General features: G+C 41.1%; 1 protein-coding gene across 4 annotated transcripts in view; it reads left to right on the top strand.

Annotated features, from left to right (window-relative positions):
* The window catches only part of atp8a1 (ATPase phospholipid transporting 8A1), a 474,917-nt gene that overhangs the window by 294,729 nt on the left and 157,299 nt on the right, over positions 1 to 22,889 (top strand). For all 4 annotated transcript variants that reach the window (XM_041186502.1, XM_041186517.1, XM_041186510.1 and 1 more), the window contains one exon: positions 12,554 to 12,618. In XM_041186502.1, the coding sequence (XP_041042436.1) occupies positions 12,554 to 12,618 (65 nt within the window). The remainder of the gene's footprint in view (positions 1 to 12,553; positions 12,619 to 22,889) is intronic.

The following is a 22,889-nucleotide window of genomic DNA, read 5'->3' as shown; positions in this document are numbered from 1 at the left end:
CCATAGATTCACCACTCTGGCCAAAGAAGTTTCTCCTCATCTCTGTTCTAAAAGGTCTTCCCTTTACTCTGAGGCTGTGCCCTCAGGTCCTAGTCTCTCTTACTAATAGAAACATCTTCCCCACGTCCAATCTATCCAGGTCTTTCAGTATTCTGTAAGTTTCAATCAGATCCCCCCCTCATCCTTCTAAACTCCATCAAGTATAGACCCAGAGTCCTCAAACGTTCCTCATATGTTAAGCCTTTCATTCCTGGGATCGTTCTCGTGAACCTCCTCTGGACCCTCTCCAGGGCCAGCACATCCTTCCTGAGATACGGGGCCCAAAATTGCTCACAATATTCTAAATGTGGCCTGACCAGAGCCTTATAAAGCCTCAGCAGCACATCCCTGCTTTTATATTCTAGTCCTCTCAAAATAAATGCCAACATTGCATTTGCCTTCCTAACCACCGACTCAATCTGCAAGTTAACCTTAAGAGAATCCTAGACTAGGACTCCCAAGTCCCTTTGCACTCCAGATTTCTGAATTCTCTCCCCATTTAGAAAAATGTTTATGCCTCTATTCTTCCTACCAAAGTGCATGACCTCACACTTCCCCACGTTGTATTCCATCTGCCACTTCTTTGCCCATTCTCCTAACCTGTCCAAATCCTTCTGCAGCCTCCCCGCCTCCTCAATACTACATGTCCCTCCACATATCTTTGTATCATCTGCAAACTTAGCCAGGATGCCCTCAGTTCCTTCATCTACATCATTAATGTATAAAGTGAAAAGTTGTGGTCCCAACACTGGCTCCTGTGGAATTCCACTAGTCACTGGCCGCCATCCTGAGAAGGACCCCCTTATCCCCACTCTCTGCCTCCTGCCAGACAGCCAACCTTCTTTCCATGCTAGTACCTTGCCTCTAACACCATGGGCTCTTATCTTACTGAGCAGCCTCTTGTGCGGCACCTTGTCAAAGGCCTTCTGGAAGTGCAAGTAGATAACATCCATTGGCTCTCCTTTGTCTAACCTACTCAAAGAACAAAGAAAAGTACAGCACCAGAACAGGCCCTTCGGCCCTCCAAGCCTGCGCCGATCATATTGCCTGTCAACTAAAACATTTTGCACTTCCGGGGTCCGTATCCCTCTATCCCCATCCTATTCATGTATTTGTCAAGCTGCCTCTTAAACACCACTATCGTACCTGCTTCCTCCACCACCTCTGGCAGCGAATTGCAAAGACTCACTACCCTCTGCGTAAAAAACTTGCCCCGCACATGGCTTCTTTATAGTTTTCTCCTCTCACCTTAAATCTATGTCCCCTAGTAATTGACTCTTCCACCCTGGGAAAAAGCTTCTGACTATCTACTCCGTCCATGCCACTCATAATTTTGTAAACTTCTATCAAGTTCCCCCTCAATCTCCATCGCTCTAGTGAGAACAATCCAAGTTTCTCCAAACTCTCCTCATAGCTGCTAACCTCCAGACCAGGCAGCATCCTGGTAAACCTCCTCTGAACCCTCCCCAACACCTCCATATTCTTCTGGTAATGTGGTGACCAGAATTGCATGCAATATTCCAAGTGTGGCCTAACCAAGGTTCTATACAGCTACAGCATGACTTCCCAGCTTTTATACTCAATACTACTGCCAATGAATCAAGTATGCCATATGCCTTCCTGACTACCTTATCCACCTGCGTTGCCACTTTTAGTTACCTCCTCAAAGAATTCTAACAGATTCGTCAAGCATGACCTCCCCTTGATGAAACCATGCTGACTTTGCCTGATTTTACCATGCACTTCCAAGTATTCTGAAATCTCATCCTTAATAATGGACTCTAAAATCTTACCAACAACTGAGGTCAGGCTAATCGGCCTGTAATTTCCCATCTTTTGCCTCTTCCCTTCTTAAACAGGGGGGTTACATTAGCGATTTTCCAGTCCTCTGGGACCCTCCCTGACTCCAGTGATTCCTGAAAGATCACCACTAACGCCTCCACTATCTCTTCAGCTATCTCCTTCAGAACTCTGGGGTGTAATCCATCTGGTCCAGGTAATTTATCCACCTTCAGACCTTTCAGTTTTCCTGGCACCTTCTCCTTGGTAATGGCCACCATACTCACCTCTGCCCCCTGACTCTCTTGAACTTTGGGGATGTTACCCATGTCTTCCACCATGAAGACTGACGCAAAGTACCTATTCAGTTCCGCTATTTCTTTGTTCCCCATTACTACTTCTCCAGCGTCATTTTCCAGTGGCACAATATCCACTTTTGCCTCTCTCTTATCCTTTATATATCTAAAAAAACTCTTGCAATCTTCTTTTATATTACTGGCTAGTTTACCCTCCATATTTAATCTTCTCCCTCCTTATTTCTTTTTTAGATGTCCTCTGTTGGTCTTTGTAGGCTTCCCAATCCCCTGGTTTCCCACTGCTCTTTGCCGCATTGTATGCTTTCTCTAGCTTTTATGCTGTCCCTGACTTCCCTTGTCAGCCATGGTTGCCTCATCCTCTCTTTAGTTTGCTTCTTCTTCCTAGGGATAAGTTTTTTCTGTGTCTCCCAAATTACTCCCAGAAACTCCTGCCATTGCTGTTCCACTGTCTTTCCTGCTAGGCTCATCTCCCAGTCAATTCTGGCCAGCTCCTCCCTCATGCCTCTGCAGTTGCCTTTATTCAACTGTAATACCATTACATCTGATTCCAGCTTTTTCCTTTCAAATTGCTGGGTAAATTCTATCATATTATGGTCACTTCCTCCTAAGGATTCCTTCACCTTAAGCTCCCTTATCAAATCTGCCTCATTACACATCAATAAATCTAGAATTGCCGGTTCCCTAGTGGGCTCCACCACAAGCTGCTCCAAAAGCCATCTTGTAGACATTCCACAAATTCCTTTTCTTGGGATCCACTACCAACCTGATTTTCCCAGTCTACCTGCATATTGAAATCCCCCATGGTCACTGTAACCTTGCCTTTCTTACATGCCTGTTCTATCTCCTGGTGTATCTTGTGTCCCACATCCTGACTACTGTTCGGAGGCCTGTACATAACCCCCATTATGGTTTTTTTACCTTTGCAGTTCCTCAACTCTACCCACACAGTTTCTATATCATCTGACCCTATGTCATTTCTTGCTATCGATTTAATTTCATTGCTTACTAACAAAGCAACCCCACCCCCTCTGCCAACATGCCTATCTTTTCGATAGGATGTATATCCTTGGATATTTAGCTCCCAGTCCTGATCCCCTTTGCGCCATCTCTCCGCGATGCCCACCACATCATACCTGCCAATTTCAATCTGCGCCGCAAGCTCATTTACCTTATTTAGTATACTGTGTGCATTCAGATACAACACCTTCAATCCTGTATTTCCCATCCCCTTTCTCATTGTCGTCCCTTTATCTGATTTGCTTGAAGTTAGATTCCTAGCCCTTTCCAAACACTCTGTCCTATTTTGTGTTCTGGAGACTTTAATAGCCTTCAGTACAGTGCCACACTACAGATTTGTGAGAAAAGTTGCAGCTCATGGATTAAAAAGGACAGTAGCAAAGTGGATACAAAATTGGCTGATTAACATGAAACAAAGGGTAAAAGTCAATAGATATTTTTTGGGTTGGAGGAAGGTTTGTAGTGGAGTTCTGCAGAGGTCGGTATTGGGACCCTTGATTTTCCTGGTAGATATTAATGATCCAGATCTTGGTGTTCAAGGGACAATTTCAAAGTTTGCTACCAACTTAGAAGCATTGCAAACTGTGAGGAGGACAGCATAGAACTTCAAAAGGACATGGACATGTTGGTGGAGTGGGCAGATGAAGTTCAGTGTGGAGAAGTGTGAGGTGATGCATTTTGGTAGGAAGAACATGGAAAGACAATATAAAGTAGGAGGTGCAGGAGAAGAGGGTGCACCTCTGGGGTTGTCAGGACAGGTGGAGAGAGCAGTTAATAAAGCATACAGTATCCTGGGCTTTATTAATAGGGGCATAGAGTACAACAGCGGGGAGGTTATGCTGAGGTTATATAAGACACTAGTTAGACCTCAAAACAAAAACAGAATTACCTGGAAAAACTCAGCAGGTCTGGCAGCATCGGCGGAGAAGAAAAGAGTTGACGTTTCGAGTCCTCATGACCCTTCGACAGAACTTGAGTTCGAGTCCAGGAAAGAGCTGAAATATAAGCTGGTTTAAGGTGTGTGTGTGGGGGGCAGAGAGATAGAGAGACAGAGAGGTGGAGGGGGTTGGTGTGGTTGTAGCGACAAACAAGCAGTGATAGAAGCAGATCATCAAAAGATGTCAACGACAATAGTACAATAGAACACATAGGTGTTAAAGTTAAAGTTGGTGATATTATCTAAACGAATGTGCTAATTAAGAATGGATGGTAGGGCACTCAAGGTATAGCTCTAGTGGGTTTTTTTTTAATAATGGAAATAGGTGGGAAAAGGAAAATCTTTATAATTTATTGGAAAAAAAAAGAAGGGGGAAACAGAAAGGGGGGGGGGATGGGGGAGGGAGCTCACTCCCCCATCCCCACCCCCTTTCTGTTTCCCCCTTTTTTTTTTCCAATAAATTATAAAGATTTTCCTTTTCCCACCTATTTCCATTATTAAAAAAAACCCACTAGAGCTATACCTTGAGTGCCCTACCATCCATTCTTAATTAGCACATTCGTTTAGATAATATCACCAACTTTAACTTTAACACCTATGTGTTCTATTGTACTATTGTCGTTGACATCTTTTGATGATCTGCTTCTATCACTGCTTGTTTGTCCCTACAACCACACCAACCCCCTCCACCTCTCTGTCTCTCTATCTCTCCACCCCCCACACACACACCTTAAACCAGCTTATATTTCAGCTCTTTCCTGGACTCAAACTCAAGTTCAGTCGAAGGGTCATGAGGACTCGAAACGTCAACTCTTTTCTTCTCCGCCGATGCTGCCAGACCTGCTGAGTTTTTCCAGGTAATTCTGTTTTTGTTTTGGATTTCCAGCATCCGCAGTTTTTTTGTTTTTGCAACTAGTTAGACCTCAGCTGGTGTATTGTGTACAGTCCTGGGTGCCACACTATAGGAAGGATGTGAGCTCATTGAAGAGAGTACAGAAGAGGTTGACAAGAATGGTCCCAGGGGTAAGAAACTTCAGTTACGAAGAGAGATTGAAGAGGTTGGAACTGTTCTCCTTGGAGAGGAGAAGGCTAAGAGAAGATTTGACTTAGGTGTTCAAAATCAAGAGAGGCTGGATAGAGTACATAAGGAGAAACTGTTCCTGCTCGTAAAAGGATCAAGGACAATGGGGCACAGATTTATAAAAGAAGCAAATGTTATATGAGAAAAACTTTTTCATACAATGAGTGATTTGAGCCTGGAATACATTGCCTGGAAATGTAGTGAGAGCAAGTTCAATCAAGGCATTCAAGAGGGCATCAGATGATTATTTGAATAGAAACAGTGTGCAAGGGTATGGGGAAAAGGCAGGAGAATGGCACTAATGGGGACTTGGTAGCATAGTGGTATTGTCACTGGACTGGTAATCCAGAAACCCAGGGTAATGTTCTGGGGACCTGGGTTTGAATCCCACCACGACAGGTGGCAGAATTTGAATTCAATAAAAATCTGGAATTAAAAGTCTGATGAAGTCATTGCCTGTTTTTGTAAAATCCCATCTGGTTCACTAATGTCCTTTAGGGAAGGAAATCTGCTGTCCTTACCTGGTCTGGCCCACATGTGGCTCCAGACCCACAGCAATGTGGTTGACTCTCAAATGCCCTCTAAACAAACGCAATGCTGGCTCAGCCAGCGACACCCACATCCCATGAATAAATTTTTAAACATATCATAATGCTCATTTGGAGAGCCGGTGCAGACACGATGGACCAAATGGGCTGCCTCCTGCACTGTAACAATTCTGTGGTCCTGTGGTGTTTTCAGATTTGCTAATGACACAAAACTAAGTGGGAATGTGAGTTGTGAGGAGGATGCAAGGAGGTTTCAAAGGGAATTTGGGCAGGCTAAGTCAGCGCACAAGAACATGGCAGATGGAATGTAATATGAATAAGTGTGAAGTTATCCACTTTGGTAGAAAAAACAGAAAGGCAGAGTATTTCTTAAATGGTGAGAGCTTGGGAAGTGTTAATGTCCAAAGGGACTTTACTCCTTACACTTTACTGTAACATAAATTACCCAAATATTGATTGGAATAAAGTCCCCTGTTCTGTAACAAAAACAGAAAATGTTGGAAAAACTCAGCAGGTCTGGCATCATCTGTGGAGAGAGAAAGAGAGTTAACATTTCAAGTCCATATGACCCTTCTTCAGGGCTGAGGTTCAGTAGTTTTTCACATCACTGTGATTCCCCTGCAGATTTGTTCCTCTATTTCTCCCTCACTATTGGGAGACTTATAGAATACCCCAAGTAGCATGATCTTACATTTTTTGCTTCTCCACTCTAACCAGCTTGACTTTGTCCTTGCCCCATCAAGGACATCCCCTCTTTCCAAAATTACAATGCCTCCCCTAATCAGTACAAGTGAGGATTGTGATGGAATACTCTCCACTTGCCTGAATATGTGCAACTCCAGCAATACTCAAGAAGATTGACACCACCCAGGACAAAGCAACCCACTTGATTAGCACCCCTTCCACAAACATTCACTCCCTCGTCTACCAGCGGAAAATGCAGCAGTGTGTACTATTTACAAGACACACTGTAGAACCTCACCAAGACTCCTCAGGTAGCACCTTCCAAACCCAGGACCACCATCTGGAAGTTCCACTCCAAGCCACTCACCATCCTGACTTGGAATTATATCGCCATTCCTTCACTGTCACTGGGCCAGAATCCTGGAACTCCCTTTCTAACAGCACTGTGGGTGTACCTACACCACATGGAATGCAGCAGTTCAAGAAGTCAGCTCACCGCCACCATCTCAAGGGCAATTAGGGATGGGCAATATATGCTGACATAGCCAGCGACACGCACATCCCATAAGTGAATGAGAATAAACTAACACCCTACCTCTCTTTTTCCCTTCTATGTTTTCTGAACATGTCATAGCCTCATTTATTTAGCACCTAGTTCACCATTTTTAAGCCATGTTTCTGTTATTGCCACTACATCATATCATCATATCTCCACACTGCAATTTGCACTTGTAGCTCACCAATCATATTCACTACACTTTTGCATTTACATAAATGCATTGTAATCACAGAATCACAGAGCAGAAGAGGCCCTTCGGCCCATCGAGTCTGCACCGACACGTGAGAAATACCTGACCTACCTACCTAATCCCATTTACCAGCACTTGGCCCATAGCCTTGAATGTTATGACATGCCAAGTGCTCATCCAGGTACTTTTTAAAGGATGTGAGGCAACCCGCCTCCACCACCCTCCCAGACAGTGCATTCCAGACTGTCACCACCCTCTGGGTAAAAAAACTTTTCCTCACATCCCCCCTAAATCTCCTGCCCCTCACCTTGAACTTATGCCCCCTTGTGACTGATCCTTTAACTAAGGGGAACAGCTGCTCCCTATCCACCCCGTCTATGTCCCTCATAATCTTGTACACCTCAATCAGGTCGCCCCTCAGTCTTTTCTGCTCTAATGAAAACAACCCAAGTCTATCCAACCTTTCTTCATAACTTAAATGTTTCATCCCAGGCAACATCCTGGTGAATCTCCTTTGCACCCCCTCCAGTGCAATCACATCCTTCCTATAATGTGGCGACCAGAACTGCACACAGTACTCCAGCTGTGGCCTCACCAAGGTTCTATACAACTCCAACATGACCTCCCTACTTTTGTAATCTATGCCTCGATTGATAAGGCAAGTGTCCCATATGCATTTTTCACCACCCCACTAACATGCCCCTCTGCCTTCAGAGATCTATGGACCCAAACACCACGATCCCTTTGTTCCTCAGAACGTCCTAATGCCATGCCATTCATTGAATACTTCCTTGTCAAATTACTCCTTCCAAAGTGTATCATCTCACACTTTTCAGGGTTAAATTCCATCTGCCACTTATCTGACCATTTGACCATCCCATCTATACCTTCCTGTAGCCTAAGACACTCAACCTCATTGTTAACCACCTGGCCAATCTTTGTGTAATCCTGACTTTGCATTCCACATAACCTATTTTAGTCCCCTCAATTTTAATATGGCACTACTTCCTTCTCTGGTACTGTCCAACATTCTCACTTTATGCACCTTATTCCTCTTTACTACTGTATGCCTGGGTGCCCATCCCCATGTCAGTTTAGTTTAAACCCTCCCCATTCAGACCAGTGAACCTATATGCAAGGTCATGGGTCCCAGTCCTGTTGAGGTGCATCCCATCCCTGTTGAATAGGTGCCTTCTGTCCCACAACTGGTCCCAATGTCCCAAGAACCTGAAGCCCTCCCTTTTGCGCCATGCTTCAATCCACAAATTGATACTCCCTATCTTCCTATTTTTACTCTGGCTAGTATGTGAGTAATCCAGAGATTACAGCCCTGAGGTGTTCTACATTTTAACATCCTCCCTACCTCAATATCTGTCCCCTCTCTGTTGGTGCTAATTTGTACCAGAATTTCTAGCTCACTCTCTTCCCTCAGCAGAATATTCTGCACTTTCTCCATAATGACATTTACCCTGGCACCTGGGAGGCAACACACCATGTGGGACTCACAATGATTGTTACAGGAATGCCGACCTGTCCCTAATTATGGAATCTCCTGTACCACCACTTTTCTATGCTTTACTGTTCCTTCCTTTCCAGTTCCTTACCCATTGATGCCACGTTGGGGCTGCACTCCTTGAGGGCATTATCACACCCAGCAGACTCTAATACTGAGTATCTATTTAAGATTGGCACACACCCTGAAGACTTCCTGACCCTTCCTACTCTTCTGGACATCCTGCCAGACTAATGCTCTGGAACGCTGGTTCAAATCCCACCTTGGCAGCTGGTGGAGTTTAAATTCCATTAATAAATTCTGCTAATTAATCCAAAAAAATCTGGAATGAAAGCCAGTGAAAGTAATAGTGACCGTGAAACCACCATTGATGATGTAAAAACCCATCTGGTTCACTAATCCCCTTTAGGGATGGAAATCTGCCATCCTTATCTGATCTGGCCTAGCCTACATGTGACTCTTAACTTCCCTCAAAGAGGAATTAGGGATGGGCAACCAATGTATTGCCAGTGGTGCCTACTTCCTGCATAAGAATAAATAAATAAAACCCCGCTCTGGGTTTATACACTTACTAATTCACTCACTGCTATACCAACCCCGACTGAATATCTTTAAATTTCCAAACACGTCATTTTAACAAATACCTGAGTTTAGAGAGAAAAGATAAAAATACTCACCAACCAATCACTGAACAATTTCTCTCTGCCTTCACAGTCAGATTCTTTTAAATGCAGTTGATGGGTTTTGAACCCGCTCACCTCTCGGCTAGCCTGTTCTGTTCTCGCTTCTGCTGCTCTGGCATTCTATCATTTTAGTTACCTCCTCAAAAATTCCACCAGAGTTATTAGACATGATGTGCCTTCTACAAATCCATGCTGTATTAGGCAATATTTAAACATAAGTTCTATTCTAGTATTTAATTCCTGTTCACCTTGGATGGAAATAGCCTTTATGGCCCCTATAACCCCAGGAATATTGGGTCCATTGGCACTTGCCTATTCTCTACTTTTGATGAATACATTGAGATTACCCCGAGCATCAAAAGTCTGTCTTTCCCATCATTCAGGTGCAGTACAGGCGAGGGCAAACCAGCACTCTGTACTAATGATTCCCAAGATTTGTGCTCTTGCTATACAGCAGAAGACCCTGCTTGCTCTTTTTACTTTTGCCGGACATTGTACCGATGGTTTTAGTGATCTATATGTGTTCTCACATCCACCTCTCATGTTGTTTCCTCTAGAATAATCTCATTTTTTCATTTAACTTATATTTCCACTGTTTATTATCTTCTCTCCATAGTAGGTGACAGCTACCATTCATCAGCCTAATCTATCCTGAACCTTCTGTATTAGAATAGCCTGTTTCCTATTGTTTCAGTCTCATCTAGTTTAATATCATCTGCAAATTGGGGGCTGGGGTTTGCTTCTGTCCCAACTTTCAATCATTTATATACAGTATAAACACTGCTATGCATTTTCTTTGATGTTCTGTGTCTGAACCATTTCTGCCAATGTTATAATGGCTGCTCGGGGAGAACTGTCCCAAGAAATTCTCTCTACAGACAGAAATGGAGTTGATGTGCCCTTTTTTTGAAAACAATATAAAAATATTTAATTCCCACGCACCTGTCTTCAGCTTTGTAAAAGTAATAGTAATGGACTCGCATTGAAAGGAGAAAACTGATAATAAAGATGCGCACAACACATTAAAAAAGTATTTATGTGGGTGCTTGCAGATGAGGATCATCATTCAGGCCAATTTTGTCCCTCCATCCAGAATGAGCCTAAAGTTTTACATCTAACCGTTGTTGCATTACATTCTTCAATATTAGTTAATAATTAGTTCTTAAATAATTCCAGGGTTTGCTCCAATACTATATCCGGAAGCCTATTCCAAATATTGATCAGTCTGTGGAAAGAAATATTTCCTAATATCCATCCTAAAGTTACCTTTTTAATATTTTGAACCTTCTGCCTTTTATCCTATTTGTGCAATTTAAAGTAAACTTCTTGGGTAATATTTTCCAATTTGTTTAATATATTGTATATCACTAGAAGATCGTCACTTTGTCATCTCTTTTCAAGGCTGGATAAACACAAGCTTCTCCTGCCTTTCCTCATATTTCTCACCTTTGACATTAGATAACAACCTCATGCTCCTCTCTGCACCATCTGCAATGCTTGGATATCTCCCATTTTTCTTTGTGATCAGCAATGAAAACAGTACACAAGCTAAAGGCCTGATAGACCTGTGGTGTAACAGCCATTATTCTGGTGGAAACCACTGGAAATCAGATCCAGAGTTACTGGACAGCTTTTTGAGAGGGTGGGATGGGGAGGGGGTACAGGTGGGTGCTGGGTGGGTGAGAGGGCAGAGAGATCTCTGCTGTCCCTTTAAAAAGCAGATGACAAGGGGAACAGTACAGGGTAGAGATTCAGTACCCTTTTGAAAATCTGAATTGCTTTAAGAAATATTCACAACTACTGTCATTTTCCTAGTTTTAATGTTGACCTCATTTTAATTGGTGTAATTATTTTCACCATGACGTGTGCAAGATGTGTGGTAATCACATTTCAAATTATGTTGAACCATAAGATAAAAGATTCTTTCTCATCTCCATGAAAGTCTAAGCCAGAAGTTAAAATTACTTCTTTGTACTTTCTTCCTCCTACGATCTACAGGATGTTAAAGTTCTCCTTGTATTGTCACTACTTGATTTACCTTGTGTTTTCTTGTTCACTACGGGCCTTGGTTTCCCACTTGAACTAGTCAATCAATGAAGTTCAGAATTTTGAGCATGTATGATATCAATGTGAACTAAATAATAAAACATAATTTTCACTTAAACCTAGTTACAGCTTAAGTAACTGTTCTTATGGTAAGTTTTTTTTAGTTTGTGATAGCGACAATAATGCCATCAAAATTAATGGTACATGATTAGATCCATATGTTCTACCTAAAAGTCAGATAATATTGCATTGAAATTGTTTCTAACAAGGTTTTCCACATCCTTCCTCTCCATGAGCCAACACTTAATTCATTTTTTTAATACCCTGTCATGTAAATGTACTTTGTGATTTTCAAATGCTATATTGCAGATGGTGCTAGTAGTTTGCAATTTGTAAATGCCAAGCGATAATCAAAAAGATTAGCATGTAGAAAGTGAAAAAGATGCTAAAAGAAAATAAACTTTGCATTTGGTAGATATTGGCTTTTCATTTTGGATTAAGATGTTCATGTCGTCTTGATTTTCTGGGTGGCTTTTTTGACTTGTTTCGTAACCATTTTTATCAACTGTCTTTTCCAGAGGAAGAACCAAGGGTAGGGCGAGTTATGAGCATTGTACACAACTTTAGTTCATTTATTCCTTCAGGAAAAAAAGGTTCATATCCATAAATTAATAGCTGTTGTGGCTATTTACTTTTTGTCACACTTGGACTTGTCAGCTCTGAAATTTTTATTAAGATGTTTGAATTGAGGAGACTATTCTAATAGCCATGAGCTTTGACCTTTGAAACAATTCCCATTTGATAATCAACAGAGCAACCTAACTTTTTCAACACTGATCAAATAATTTGGACTGTACTGATACACACAAGTATTTTTCTAAATACCTCTTTCTAATCTGCAAGTTAAAGGTTGAGCATTGTACAGGTTTTATTACATTACTGTCCAATTCATTATATTTCATACAACACAAAGGAAATGCAGAGCAGGCTCGAGGGGCAGAATGGACTACTCCTACTCCTATTTCTTATGCCTTAATTACAAGTTACATCCCCCAGGTTCACCAATCATAAAACCATACTGTGATGGAAGTCATACAACAGATTTACACAGTTTGCATTTCTGTCGAACTGAACTTGTTTATTTTGCTTTTTCTAAACAGGACATGCATGTAAACTTCTGACCAAAAACATGGGTCTTATGGTTCTAAATGCGCACACTCTTGATGTAAGTATTTGATGTCTCTAGAGTATTGTGTCCAGTAAATTGAAAATGAAATGAATTGTTCACATTAGTTCTGGTTAAATCTTATAATTAAATCATGACAATAAATCCCAAATTGAATTTTAAAAATGTCATTGGGGTATAAATTTGTCTTGGGTAGTAATGTAAAAGGCGCCATTTCCAAAATGACAACTCAGTTTCTGATCACCCAATGTAACTTTTTTGAACAGAACCAAAGGAGAAGATTCTGGATCAGTATTTGGCTTCAATATTTATTTATCTGAAGCAAACCCTGGTCACTTCTCAATAAAATGTATTCGAATGATGTTGGAAGGCTTTTCTGAGATACTCATATTTTTCTGTGAAACTGTCAGTTTTGCCATCAATTGATCCTTAATTATCTCAAATTACTTTTGATTTTAAAGTATATTAGTTTTTAATGAATAAAAGGATTCTTTGTATTATGAGTAGCCTTGTGCTGATGGCTGTGCATTTTTGAAAATGTGCAAAGAATTGTAGCATTTTTACTTGAAATGAAAGAAGCAGATTATAAGTATTTCTTTCTAAGATATCTACTCTTTGCTGTACTACTGGGGTGCTAGTCATCCCCCAGTAATTAGTCATTGTTTATGCATCACAGTGACAGTTAGTAAGCAATTCAGTCACAGGTGCATTCTAGCAGAGCCCAATACCATACTTGTCTAATGTTCGCAACTGCTTACTTGTATCTGGGGTTACTAGATCATACAAGAAACCTGACTAAGTTTCATTTCTGTAATCCTGAGGCCACTTCTACCACACTCACTACTGTACTGACTGAGATCAGTTAATTCAGCACAGACCAGAGTTGAACTTGGGAATTTCCGGTTTTATAGCTTGGCTACTTGCTGGATAAACCCACTTAGCTGCTGGCAAGGCCCCAAACTGTAGACTTAACGAGCACTAAAAGATTGCCAATCTTAATGTCATGGGAGCAGTGTTGTGGTTTAATGCCTCTTTTACACTACACAGTTACCTCAATGCAAAGTTTTCATAGTCTAAGAGTGGCATTAGATTTCTAGCTGTCATGTAAAATTATGTTTGCCAAAAAAGTTGAAATTTACACTGATTACTGGAGCTTTCCTTGCAGGCTAGCTACACCAGGTGGCTTCATGTCATTGATGTTGCTGCCATTCCTTGCATTAAACTAGAGTTTTACTGCTGCATTTAATCATTGTGTTTGTGGGTATGAAACTAAAGTTCATTTAATGAATTTCTGAGGATTCAGGAGAACTTTCTTGATCGCTATGTTTCTGGTCCAACAAGGATGGAGGCATTGCTGGATCTGGTTCTACGGAATGAGGCGAATCAAGTGGATCCAATGTTAGGTGGGGGAAATTATAGGGAACCATGATCATAGTATCATAAGGTTAAGGTTAACCATTGATGAGAACAAGGAGCAATCTAAAGTAAAAATAATTAATTGGAGGGGTGCCAATTTCAGTGGTTGAGAGCTGATTTGCTTCGGGTAATTTGGAATCTAAGCTTGGCAGGCAAAACTGCAATGGAACAACAGGCTCCCTTTAAGGAAGAGATAGTTCGGGTACATTCCAACGTGGGCCAAAGGTGGGGCTTTCTGGATGACGAGAGCAAAAGTGAGTGAGATTAAGCAAAGTAAAGGAGTGTATGGCAGATTTCGGTTGGTAAAACAAGTGAGAATCAGGCTGAATATAGAAAGTTCAGAGGGGAAGTGTAAAAGGAAATAAAAGAGGCAAGAGAGAATATGAGAAGAGACTGCCAACTAACATCAGATGGAATCCAAAAGTCTTTTATGGGCATATAAGCAGTAAAAGGATAGTTTGAGAAGGAACAAGGCCAAATGGTGGTCATAAAGGGAACCTATGCATGGAGGCAGAGGGCATGAATGAGGTAATAAATGTGTACTTTGCATGTCTTTACCAGGGAAGATGATGCTGCCAAAGTCATACAAAAAGAGAATATAGTTGGGATGCTGGCTGGGCTGAAAGTTGATAAAGAAGAGGGGTTAGAAAAGCTGGCTGCACTTAAAGCTGATAAGGCACCAGGACCGGATGAGAGGCATCCAAGGATATTGACGGGAGTAAGAGTGGAAATTACGGAGACACAGGCCATAATCTTCCAATTCTTCTTAGATAAAGGGGTAGTCCCAGAGGACTGGCGAATTACAAATGTTACAACCTTGTTCAAAAAAAGGATGTAAGGATAAGCTCAGCAACTACAGGCCAGTCAGATTGACTTTGGTAGGGAATGAGCTTTTGGAAACGATAATCTGGGGCAAAATTAAAATAGTCGCATGGACAAGTGTAGATTAAATTTCGGTAAGCCAACATGGATTTGTTAAAGGCAACTCATGTTTAACCAACTTGTTTGAGTTTTTTGATGAGGTAACAGAGATGGTTGATGAGGGTGATGTGGTGTACATGGACTCCCAAAAGATGTTTGATAAAATGCAACATAACAGACTTAACCGCCAAAGTTGAAACCCACAGAATAAAAGGGAATGTAACAACATGGATATGAAGTTGGCTAAGTGACAGGAAACAGAGTAGTGGTGAATGGTTGTATGAAGGTATGAGGGACTTCAGTTACATTGATAGATTGGCAAAGATGGATTTGTTCTCCTTTAGAGAAGAAATAGTTGAAGAGAGATATGATATCAAAATCATGAGAGGTCTATTCCCCTCTCAGTAGATAGAAAGAAACTGTTCCCATTGGTAGTGGGATCGAGAACCAGAGGACACCGATTTAATGTGATAGACAAAACAACAGCGAAATGAGAAAATATTTTTATGCAGCGAGTGATTAGGATTTAGAATGTACTGCCTGAAAGTGTGGTGAAGGCAGGAACAATTGGGGTTTCCAAAAGGGATTGGGTAAGCACCTAAAGAGAGAATTTGTAGGTTCACAGGAAAAGGACGGGAGAGTGTGGCTAACGTATTTTTTCTTGCAGAGAGCTGGCATGGACTTGATGGACTGAATGGCCTCCTGCACTGTAACCATTCTATGACTCTAAACTTCCTACTGTTGCATTGCGCTTCATTGTGTGTCAATGGATATAAGACTTCCACAATTGCATAATCCCAATGTACTTGTGCTGTGTCAGTTCCAGGGAACTAAGACAGCTCCATAAAACTAATTTGTGCCATGATATGCATGCTTCCCTGGTTTAGTTTATTGCCTGCATGATTTTTCTCAACTCTAATTGTCCTTTTATATTAGCCACTAATTCTGACCATCGGGCTCATTGCAAATTAGGGAGAATAACCCTAATTTGTATGCATATTTAAACACATGCTTCAGGGAAATGTATAGTATGTATGGTAATATATCAGAAGAATTTGACTTGATAGTAGTTCAGTGCTGTGAAATATGGATTCACACCAGCTGCACACCCTCAGTTCCAAAAAAAACTTACCTGTAAAACAAGTTCTCCCCGTAGTTGAATGAATATGTGTGAGCGTATGTACCAGTGTTTTTGAACTCATTGATGTATGTTTTGGTGACTGTTTTTCAGCCTGCATAATTGCTTTCATCAGAGGCTGAATTAACCTTTTTTTAAGAAAAAAAGCTTACAATTATAGGTCCTGTACATGAATGTCCTGATGTATATATTTTTTTACAATGATTTTAAAAATATTTTATTCCCATCTTAAATTATAGCACAGCACATTATAATGGTGGAATATAGCTGCTGTATGAGTACTGTATTTCATTACAATTTTACCAGCAATCACATGCAAATCTACACTCTACCCTCTGCGCGCTCTCTATCCTTTCATCTCTCATGGCCATTAATGGAGTACTCCAGAGAATATTACCAACTTAATTAGACCTGAGCTAATGGAGAAAGTCCCTGTAGGATCCTCGAATTTTCCAACCAATTTGTTTAACTGTGCTTGGTACAACGACAGAACTGATGACACATATTGAACCCTGCAGGAAGTTTACATTCCGTCAAATGTTTCCATTGTGTTTTAAATCAATTTTAGTCAATGAAGAAGGTTGAAGTGCACAATCTTTACCCTAAGAAAATTTAGCTGGGACACTGGATTTTCCCGTTTTACAACATCTGAGTAAACTTTCACAATGGGTCTCTTGAGAGTAAAAATGCACTTTCTTCAATAATACTGCTGTTCCACATTCCAAGTAGCATACTCCTATCAACAACTCCTATCGTACTCTTTGTTCTTTGAGATTTTCTTCCCTCATTCTTTTTAGTCTTTCCAGAACAGTTTCTCTGTGACTGAAAAGGCGAGAAAGTGCCCTGGTCCTGACTTCTGAAGTTGAAGTGTTTTACAGGAATGGCTTGATAGGAGAATTTTATGTTCAGAAATCTGAAAACTTTTTGAGCCTCCTTTTTTTGCTCCACTGTAAGCATGTCCCGTTTAGGCAGCCTTAGTATGTAAATAGTTTAATCCCAGGTATGACTTTAGTTGTCCATCTGTGCAGCCAAAGCTGTATGCCACTGTTGCTATAGGGTGACCAGTATTTCAAATCCGACTAAACTGCTGCTCTATGTATTTGCTCCTTGGGATTTGAAACCAGTCTTTCTATGTACTCTTAGATTATATTTGTCTTTACTTTTGTTTTGGCACAGCCGATGGTAAATGCTGAGCTGCTCAAATCCCAAAGGGAAACTTGAAACAACTGCCACAACTGTTTTGCAAATTGTATAAATTTTGAGATGCATACCTTGAACTCAGTAGTAATAAGACCACCGAGTCTTACAGGTTTCTTACAAAACTAAATTAAACTTCTAATCATTAAAAGAAGAAATGATTTTAAACACATGCATAGATCTACAAATTACTACTATGATACCTTCTAACTCCCCTAGTTAATCTGATTCACGGTTCTACTTTCGTTAAGGCAACAGTAAGATGCAGATTTTTTTAAAAGACCCAGGCAAAGTAACACATAATACCCCGAACAGTCGAAGTCAAAATGAGTTTGCTCAGCTTCAGTTCTTTGTAGACAGCAGCTTGAGGCTCAAATGCTGGAGGCATTTCACACTTGTGTTAGATCTTAGAATGCCTGCCCTTACACACAGCCTTCCCTCCTTTATACATACTTTCCCCTTTGAATGCAAATTCCCATTGTTTCACTTTGTCTTTGGACTTTACCTCTCTAATAATAAAAAAAATCTATCATAGTACCAATTTTATTAGTAGTCTTTGGGAAAAATAAACAGACTGTTTCTTAACTTCTCCTGACTAGGAGAAACACTTCACCCCCTCCTTTGAATTCAAGTTAGTCTGGTTTATTTAAAAACACAAATGTTCCCATTACATCTTAATTCTAAAACTTCCCCCATGTTTGCCGACTTAACATTTCAAACCTAGCTTATCTTCTGATACATCAAAGCCTTTAGACCAACTACCTTTAATTTAATTAAGTCAGTCGCACGCACACGCGCACGCACACACACCTGGACACAGACCCCACTATTACTCTACAATAAATTTAAATAACATTATGAAAATTATTATATCTTCCTGACAATTCTGTAACACACCGTACTAAAGATTATAATAGGCTATGCACAATTACCTGTATTCAACTACCATTCACCTTAAATAGTGAAAAATAATTTAAATTATCACAAGTTACCTTCCATGACTGACAGTAAACCCATGCTAATTTCTCTCTAATAGCTTTCAGTCATTTTAATGTTTGAAATAAAAACTATAGTGCAGACTGGAGGTTGCAAGGAACTCAGGCCCTGATTCCTCAAAAGCGCTCCCCTACCTACAAAGCAGAATTCAAGAGTGTAGTAAAATACTCTCCACATGCCTGGATGGATGCAGCTGCAACAACACTTGAGGCTTGACTTTATCCAGGACAAAGCAGTCTGCTGGGGATTGACACCCCACCCATCAGCTTAGACATCCACTCCCTTCACCGTCAGTATACTGTGGCTAGAATTTTTACTGTCAGCAGGGTTGCACTGCTGTAGCTAGCCAAGGTTCTTCAAAGCCCATGCCCTCCACCATCCAAAAGGACAAGGGCAGCACGTGCATGGGGACGCAATCATTTCCAAGTTCCCCTCCAAGTTGAATGCTGTCCTGACTTGGACATATGTCCATTGCTTTATTGGCACTAGGTCGAGCACCTTTATCACTTGTACTGCAGCAGCCCTAGAAAACAGCTGACCACCCTGCTTTCGATCAACTAGGGATGGGTAATAAATAGCAGGCTTTCTAGGGAAGCTCTCATTCTGGGAATTCATTTTTAAAAAAGCAAATAAAGAGAAAAGTAGCATGAAATTCACCTTGCATACCTGCTAGCACCCAGTTACACAGTGACATTAGGTTTGACCCTGATAACAGGCATGCCCAATCTCTCAACTGGAAAGTGCTTAAAGTCAATGGGGGGCCTAGAAGGAGGAAGAAAACAGTTTTTGAAAAGTGGGATCTCATATTTTTTTGATCGTTTACTAATGAGGAGACCTACACCGTCTTTCACTGAAGCCTGATGCGAATTGCTTCAATAAGTTTCGGTAATTGAGCTGGATCAAGTCTTGGTTTGCTTGCTTTGTCAACAAACCAAGATAAATTGTTAACTGATTTGCTTGATATTATATGGCAGTAAAGCTGTGAAAGAGAAATATTTTGCCTTTTGCTTGTTGATTGAGAAGAGCTAGCTACCCAGTTACAGAAACAAAGAGAGTCTGATGTAATTGCAGCTGTGTGTGAAAATTTTCCTTCTATTGCTTTACAAATGAAATTTATTCCAAAAGAAGGCCTCACAGTGAGATTCCCAATAAAGTGTGAATCGAATAGAAAAGGATGTTTCTTCAGTAGCATCTTAAAATCATAGAGTGATATAGCACAGAAGGAGGCTAATCAGTCAAGTTTGCCTGTGCTGGTTCTTTGCAAGAACTATCCAATTACTCAAATTCCCATGCTTTTTTCCCATATCCCTGCAAATTTTCCTATTTGAAATATTCAATTCCCTTCTGAATATTATTGTTAAAGCCGCTTCCTCTACCCTTTCAGACAGTGCATATCAAATTATTATAACTTACTGCATCAAAAATCCTCATGTCATCTCTGGTTCTTTTGTAAATTTGTGTCCTCTGCCACTGGAAAAAGTTTCTCATTATTTACTCTATCAAAACCCTTTGTAATTTTCAACACCTTTGTCAAATCTCCCCTTAATATTCTCTGCTCCAGAGAAACCCCAGTTTTTTAAAAGTGTAGTGCCTAGAATTGACACGGTATTCCAGCTGAGGCTTAACCAGTATTTTCTGAAAGTTTAACATAACTTCCTTGCTTTTGTACTCTATTCCTCTATAAAACCAAGGATCCCATGTGCCTTTTTAATAGCCTTCTCAACTTGCCCTATCACCTTCAAAGAATGGTGTACATACACCCCAGGTCTCTCTGCTCCTGAAACCCTTTAAAATTGTACCATTTAGTTTATATTGCCTCTGTTAAATCTTTCTTCCATTCAGCTTGGTTCTCTACTGAATTATGAGCTCAGCATTTATCATAAACCTTTTTTTGTTTCATTTTAATCTTTATACCTTTATTCATCCAGGGACTTCTAGATATGGATGCTCTTTCCTTGTTGGAATGTGTCTAGTCTGTACCAAACTATCTTCTCTTTCAAGGCCTCCCATTGTTCATTTACTGTGCAACCTGCCAGTCTTTGATTCCAGTCCACCTGGAAAGATCCCTTTTTAACTCGCTGAAATTAGCCCTCCTCCAGTTGAGCACTTTCGCATTTGATTTTTTTTTCTTGTCCATTCCCATAACTGCTTTAAAACTAATAATAATAATATTGTGATCACTGCTTCCAAAAGTTCTTCCACTAAACCATTCTCCACTTGCCCCTCTTCATTCTCCAGAACAAGATACAGTCCTGCTCCCATCTTCGCTGGGGTGGAAACATACCAACCCAGAGAGTTCTTGTGCATGTTTCAAGAATTCCTCCCCCTTTGGCCTTGAACAATTTTTTATTCATTTATGGGGTGCAGGTGTCGCTGCCCACCCCTAATTGTCTTTAGAAGGTATTGGTGAGCTGCCTTCTTGAGCCGCTGCAGTCCATGTGATGTAGGTACACCCTCAGTGCTTTAGAGAGGGAATTCCAGGATTTTTACCCAGTGACTGTAAAGGAACGGCAATATATTTTCAAGTCAGGATGGTAAGTGGCTTGGAGGGGAACTTCCAGGTGGTGGTGTTCCCTGTATCTCCTGCCCTTGTCCTTCTAGATGATCGTAGTTGTGGGTTTGGAAGATGCTGCCTAAGGAGCCTTGGAGAGTTTCTGCAGTGCATCTTGTAGATAGTACGCACTGTTGCCACTGATCATTGGTGGTGGAGGGAGTGAGTGTTTGTGGAAGGGGTGCCAATCAAGCTGGCTATTTTGTCCTGGATGCTGTCAAGCTTCTTGAGTGTTGTTGAAGCTGCACTCATCCAGACAAGTGGAGAGTATTCCATCATGATTTTTAGGTATGTCCAGTGCTACTCCTGCACTCCTCATTGAACCAGGGTTGATCCGCTCGCTAGCTTGGTGGTTATGGTAGAATGGAGGACATGCCAGGTTATGAGGTTACAGATTTTGGTTGAGTACAATCCTGCTGTTGCTGCTGATGGCTCACAACGTCTCATGGATGCCCAGTCTTGTGTTGCTAAATCTGTTCAAAATCCATCCCATTTATCACAGAGATAGTGCCACACAACAAGATGGAAGGCATCCTCTATGTGAAGATGGGCTTCATCTCCACAAAGACTGTGCATTGGTCACCCCTACTGTCATGGGCAGATGCATCTGCAGCAGGCAGGTTGGTGAGGAAGAGGTCAAGTATGTTTTTCCCTCTTGTTGGTTCCCTCACCACCTGCCGCAGACCCCCAGTCTACCATCTATGACCTTTGGAACTCGGTCAGCTCAATCTGTGGTGGTGCTACCAAGCTACTGTTGGTAATGGACATTGAAGGCCCTCACCCAGAATACATTCTGTGCCCTTGCCACCCTCAGTGCTTCCTCCAGGTGGTTTTCAACACGGAGGAGTACTGATTCATCAGCTGAGGGGGTGGGAGTTGCGGTATGTGATATTCAGCAGGAGGTTTCCTTGCCCATGTTTGACCTGATGCCATGAGACTTCATGGGGTGCAGAGTCGATGTTGAGGACTCCCAGAACAACTCCCTCCTGACTGTATACCACTGTGCTGCAGCCTCTGCTGTGCCTGACCTGCCACTGGGATAGGACATACCCAGGGATAGTGATGGTGGTGTCTGGGACATAATCTGTAAGGTATGATTCCGTGAGTATGACTGTGAGTATGACTGTCAATGCTCTGTCAGTTGTTTGACTAGTCTATGAGACAGCTCTCCCAATTTTGGCACAAGCCCCCAGATGTTAGTAAGAAGGACTTCATATTTACAGTGCAAATTCAGCAACTTCACATGCATTTCAGTGGAGGCAGACAGTGTGATACAATATTAATGAAGCTAATGGTGGAGCGTTGCAACTCAGACAGCAACTTTTCAAAATTCCCATTTAACTATTTATCTCCCCCTCACCTGAGGCCATTAGCCTTACTGTTATTTTGAGAGCTTATGCAATGCACTCTTCAGTCAACAGTAAGCATCTTGTGGCCCATGTTTGAATATACCTGCGTGGAAATTACAAAAATTATCTCCTGGTGTGCTTACATGGGGAAATATGGAGCAACTACGTATCTTTAATGGAGTTCTTGATACAAATATTGCAACAGCTGTAATGTGGGTTTTATCCACATAGTACTCTATCTTGCACAGTACTTTTAGATTAAAGCACAAATACAATCAGTATGCTGCAATTCTTGGTATGTTGAGACATTTATTGTTAGGGCAGAAATGCTTTTGATTTAGTTGCAGAAACAGCTGTGGTACACTTCCTGATAATCTTTCATGATCAATACAAACCAACTATGCCTTTCCTTAGTCTGCAAAATTTGAAGCATTTGATTTGTAAATATTTATTTTAGGTAAAATTTCAGCAGCTTGTTACAGCAGTAATTTAGGAGTCCCTGTAGATTGTCTGTAACAGACGGTAGCTTCAGTCTGTACCTGCGTGTCAGGCACATCTTTTATGATTTATGACAATTGTGTGGATTTGAAAGGGAAGAAAGCCAAAGGTTTGGTAATGGCTTTTTTAATAATCTGTATTTTTTCATCATTAATATAATTTTTATTTTATTAGGCCAGGTTTTAGTTTTTGAACAAGATAAAGTGCATGAAATGGCTGCAGTAGGATTTTTCAGCACTTGTAA

This window comes from Carcharodon carcharias, chromosome 1 (genome assembly GCF_017639515.1).
Source record: "Carcharodon carcharias isolate sCarCar2 chromosome 1, sCarCar2.pri, whole genome shotgun sequence".
Classification (NCBI taxonomy): Eukaryota; Metazoa; Chordata; class Chondrichthyes; order Lamniformes; family Lamnidae; genus Carcharodon; species Carcharodon carcharias.
The sequence above is the reverse complement of the archived record's forward strand: the minus strand, read 5'-3'. Positions and strand labels throughout refer to the sequence as shown.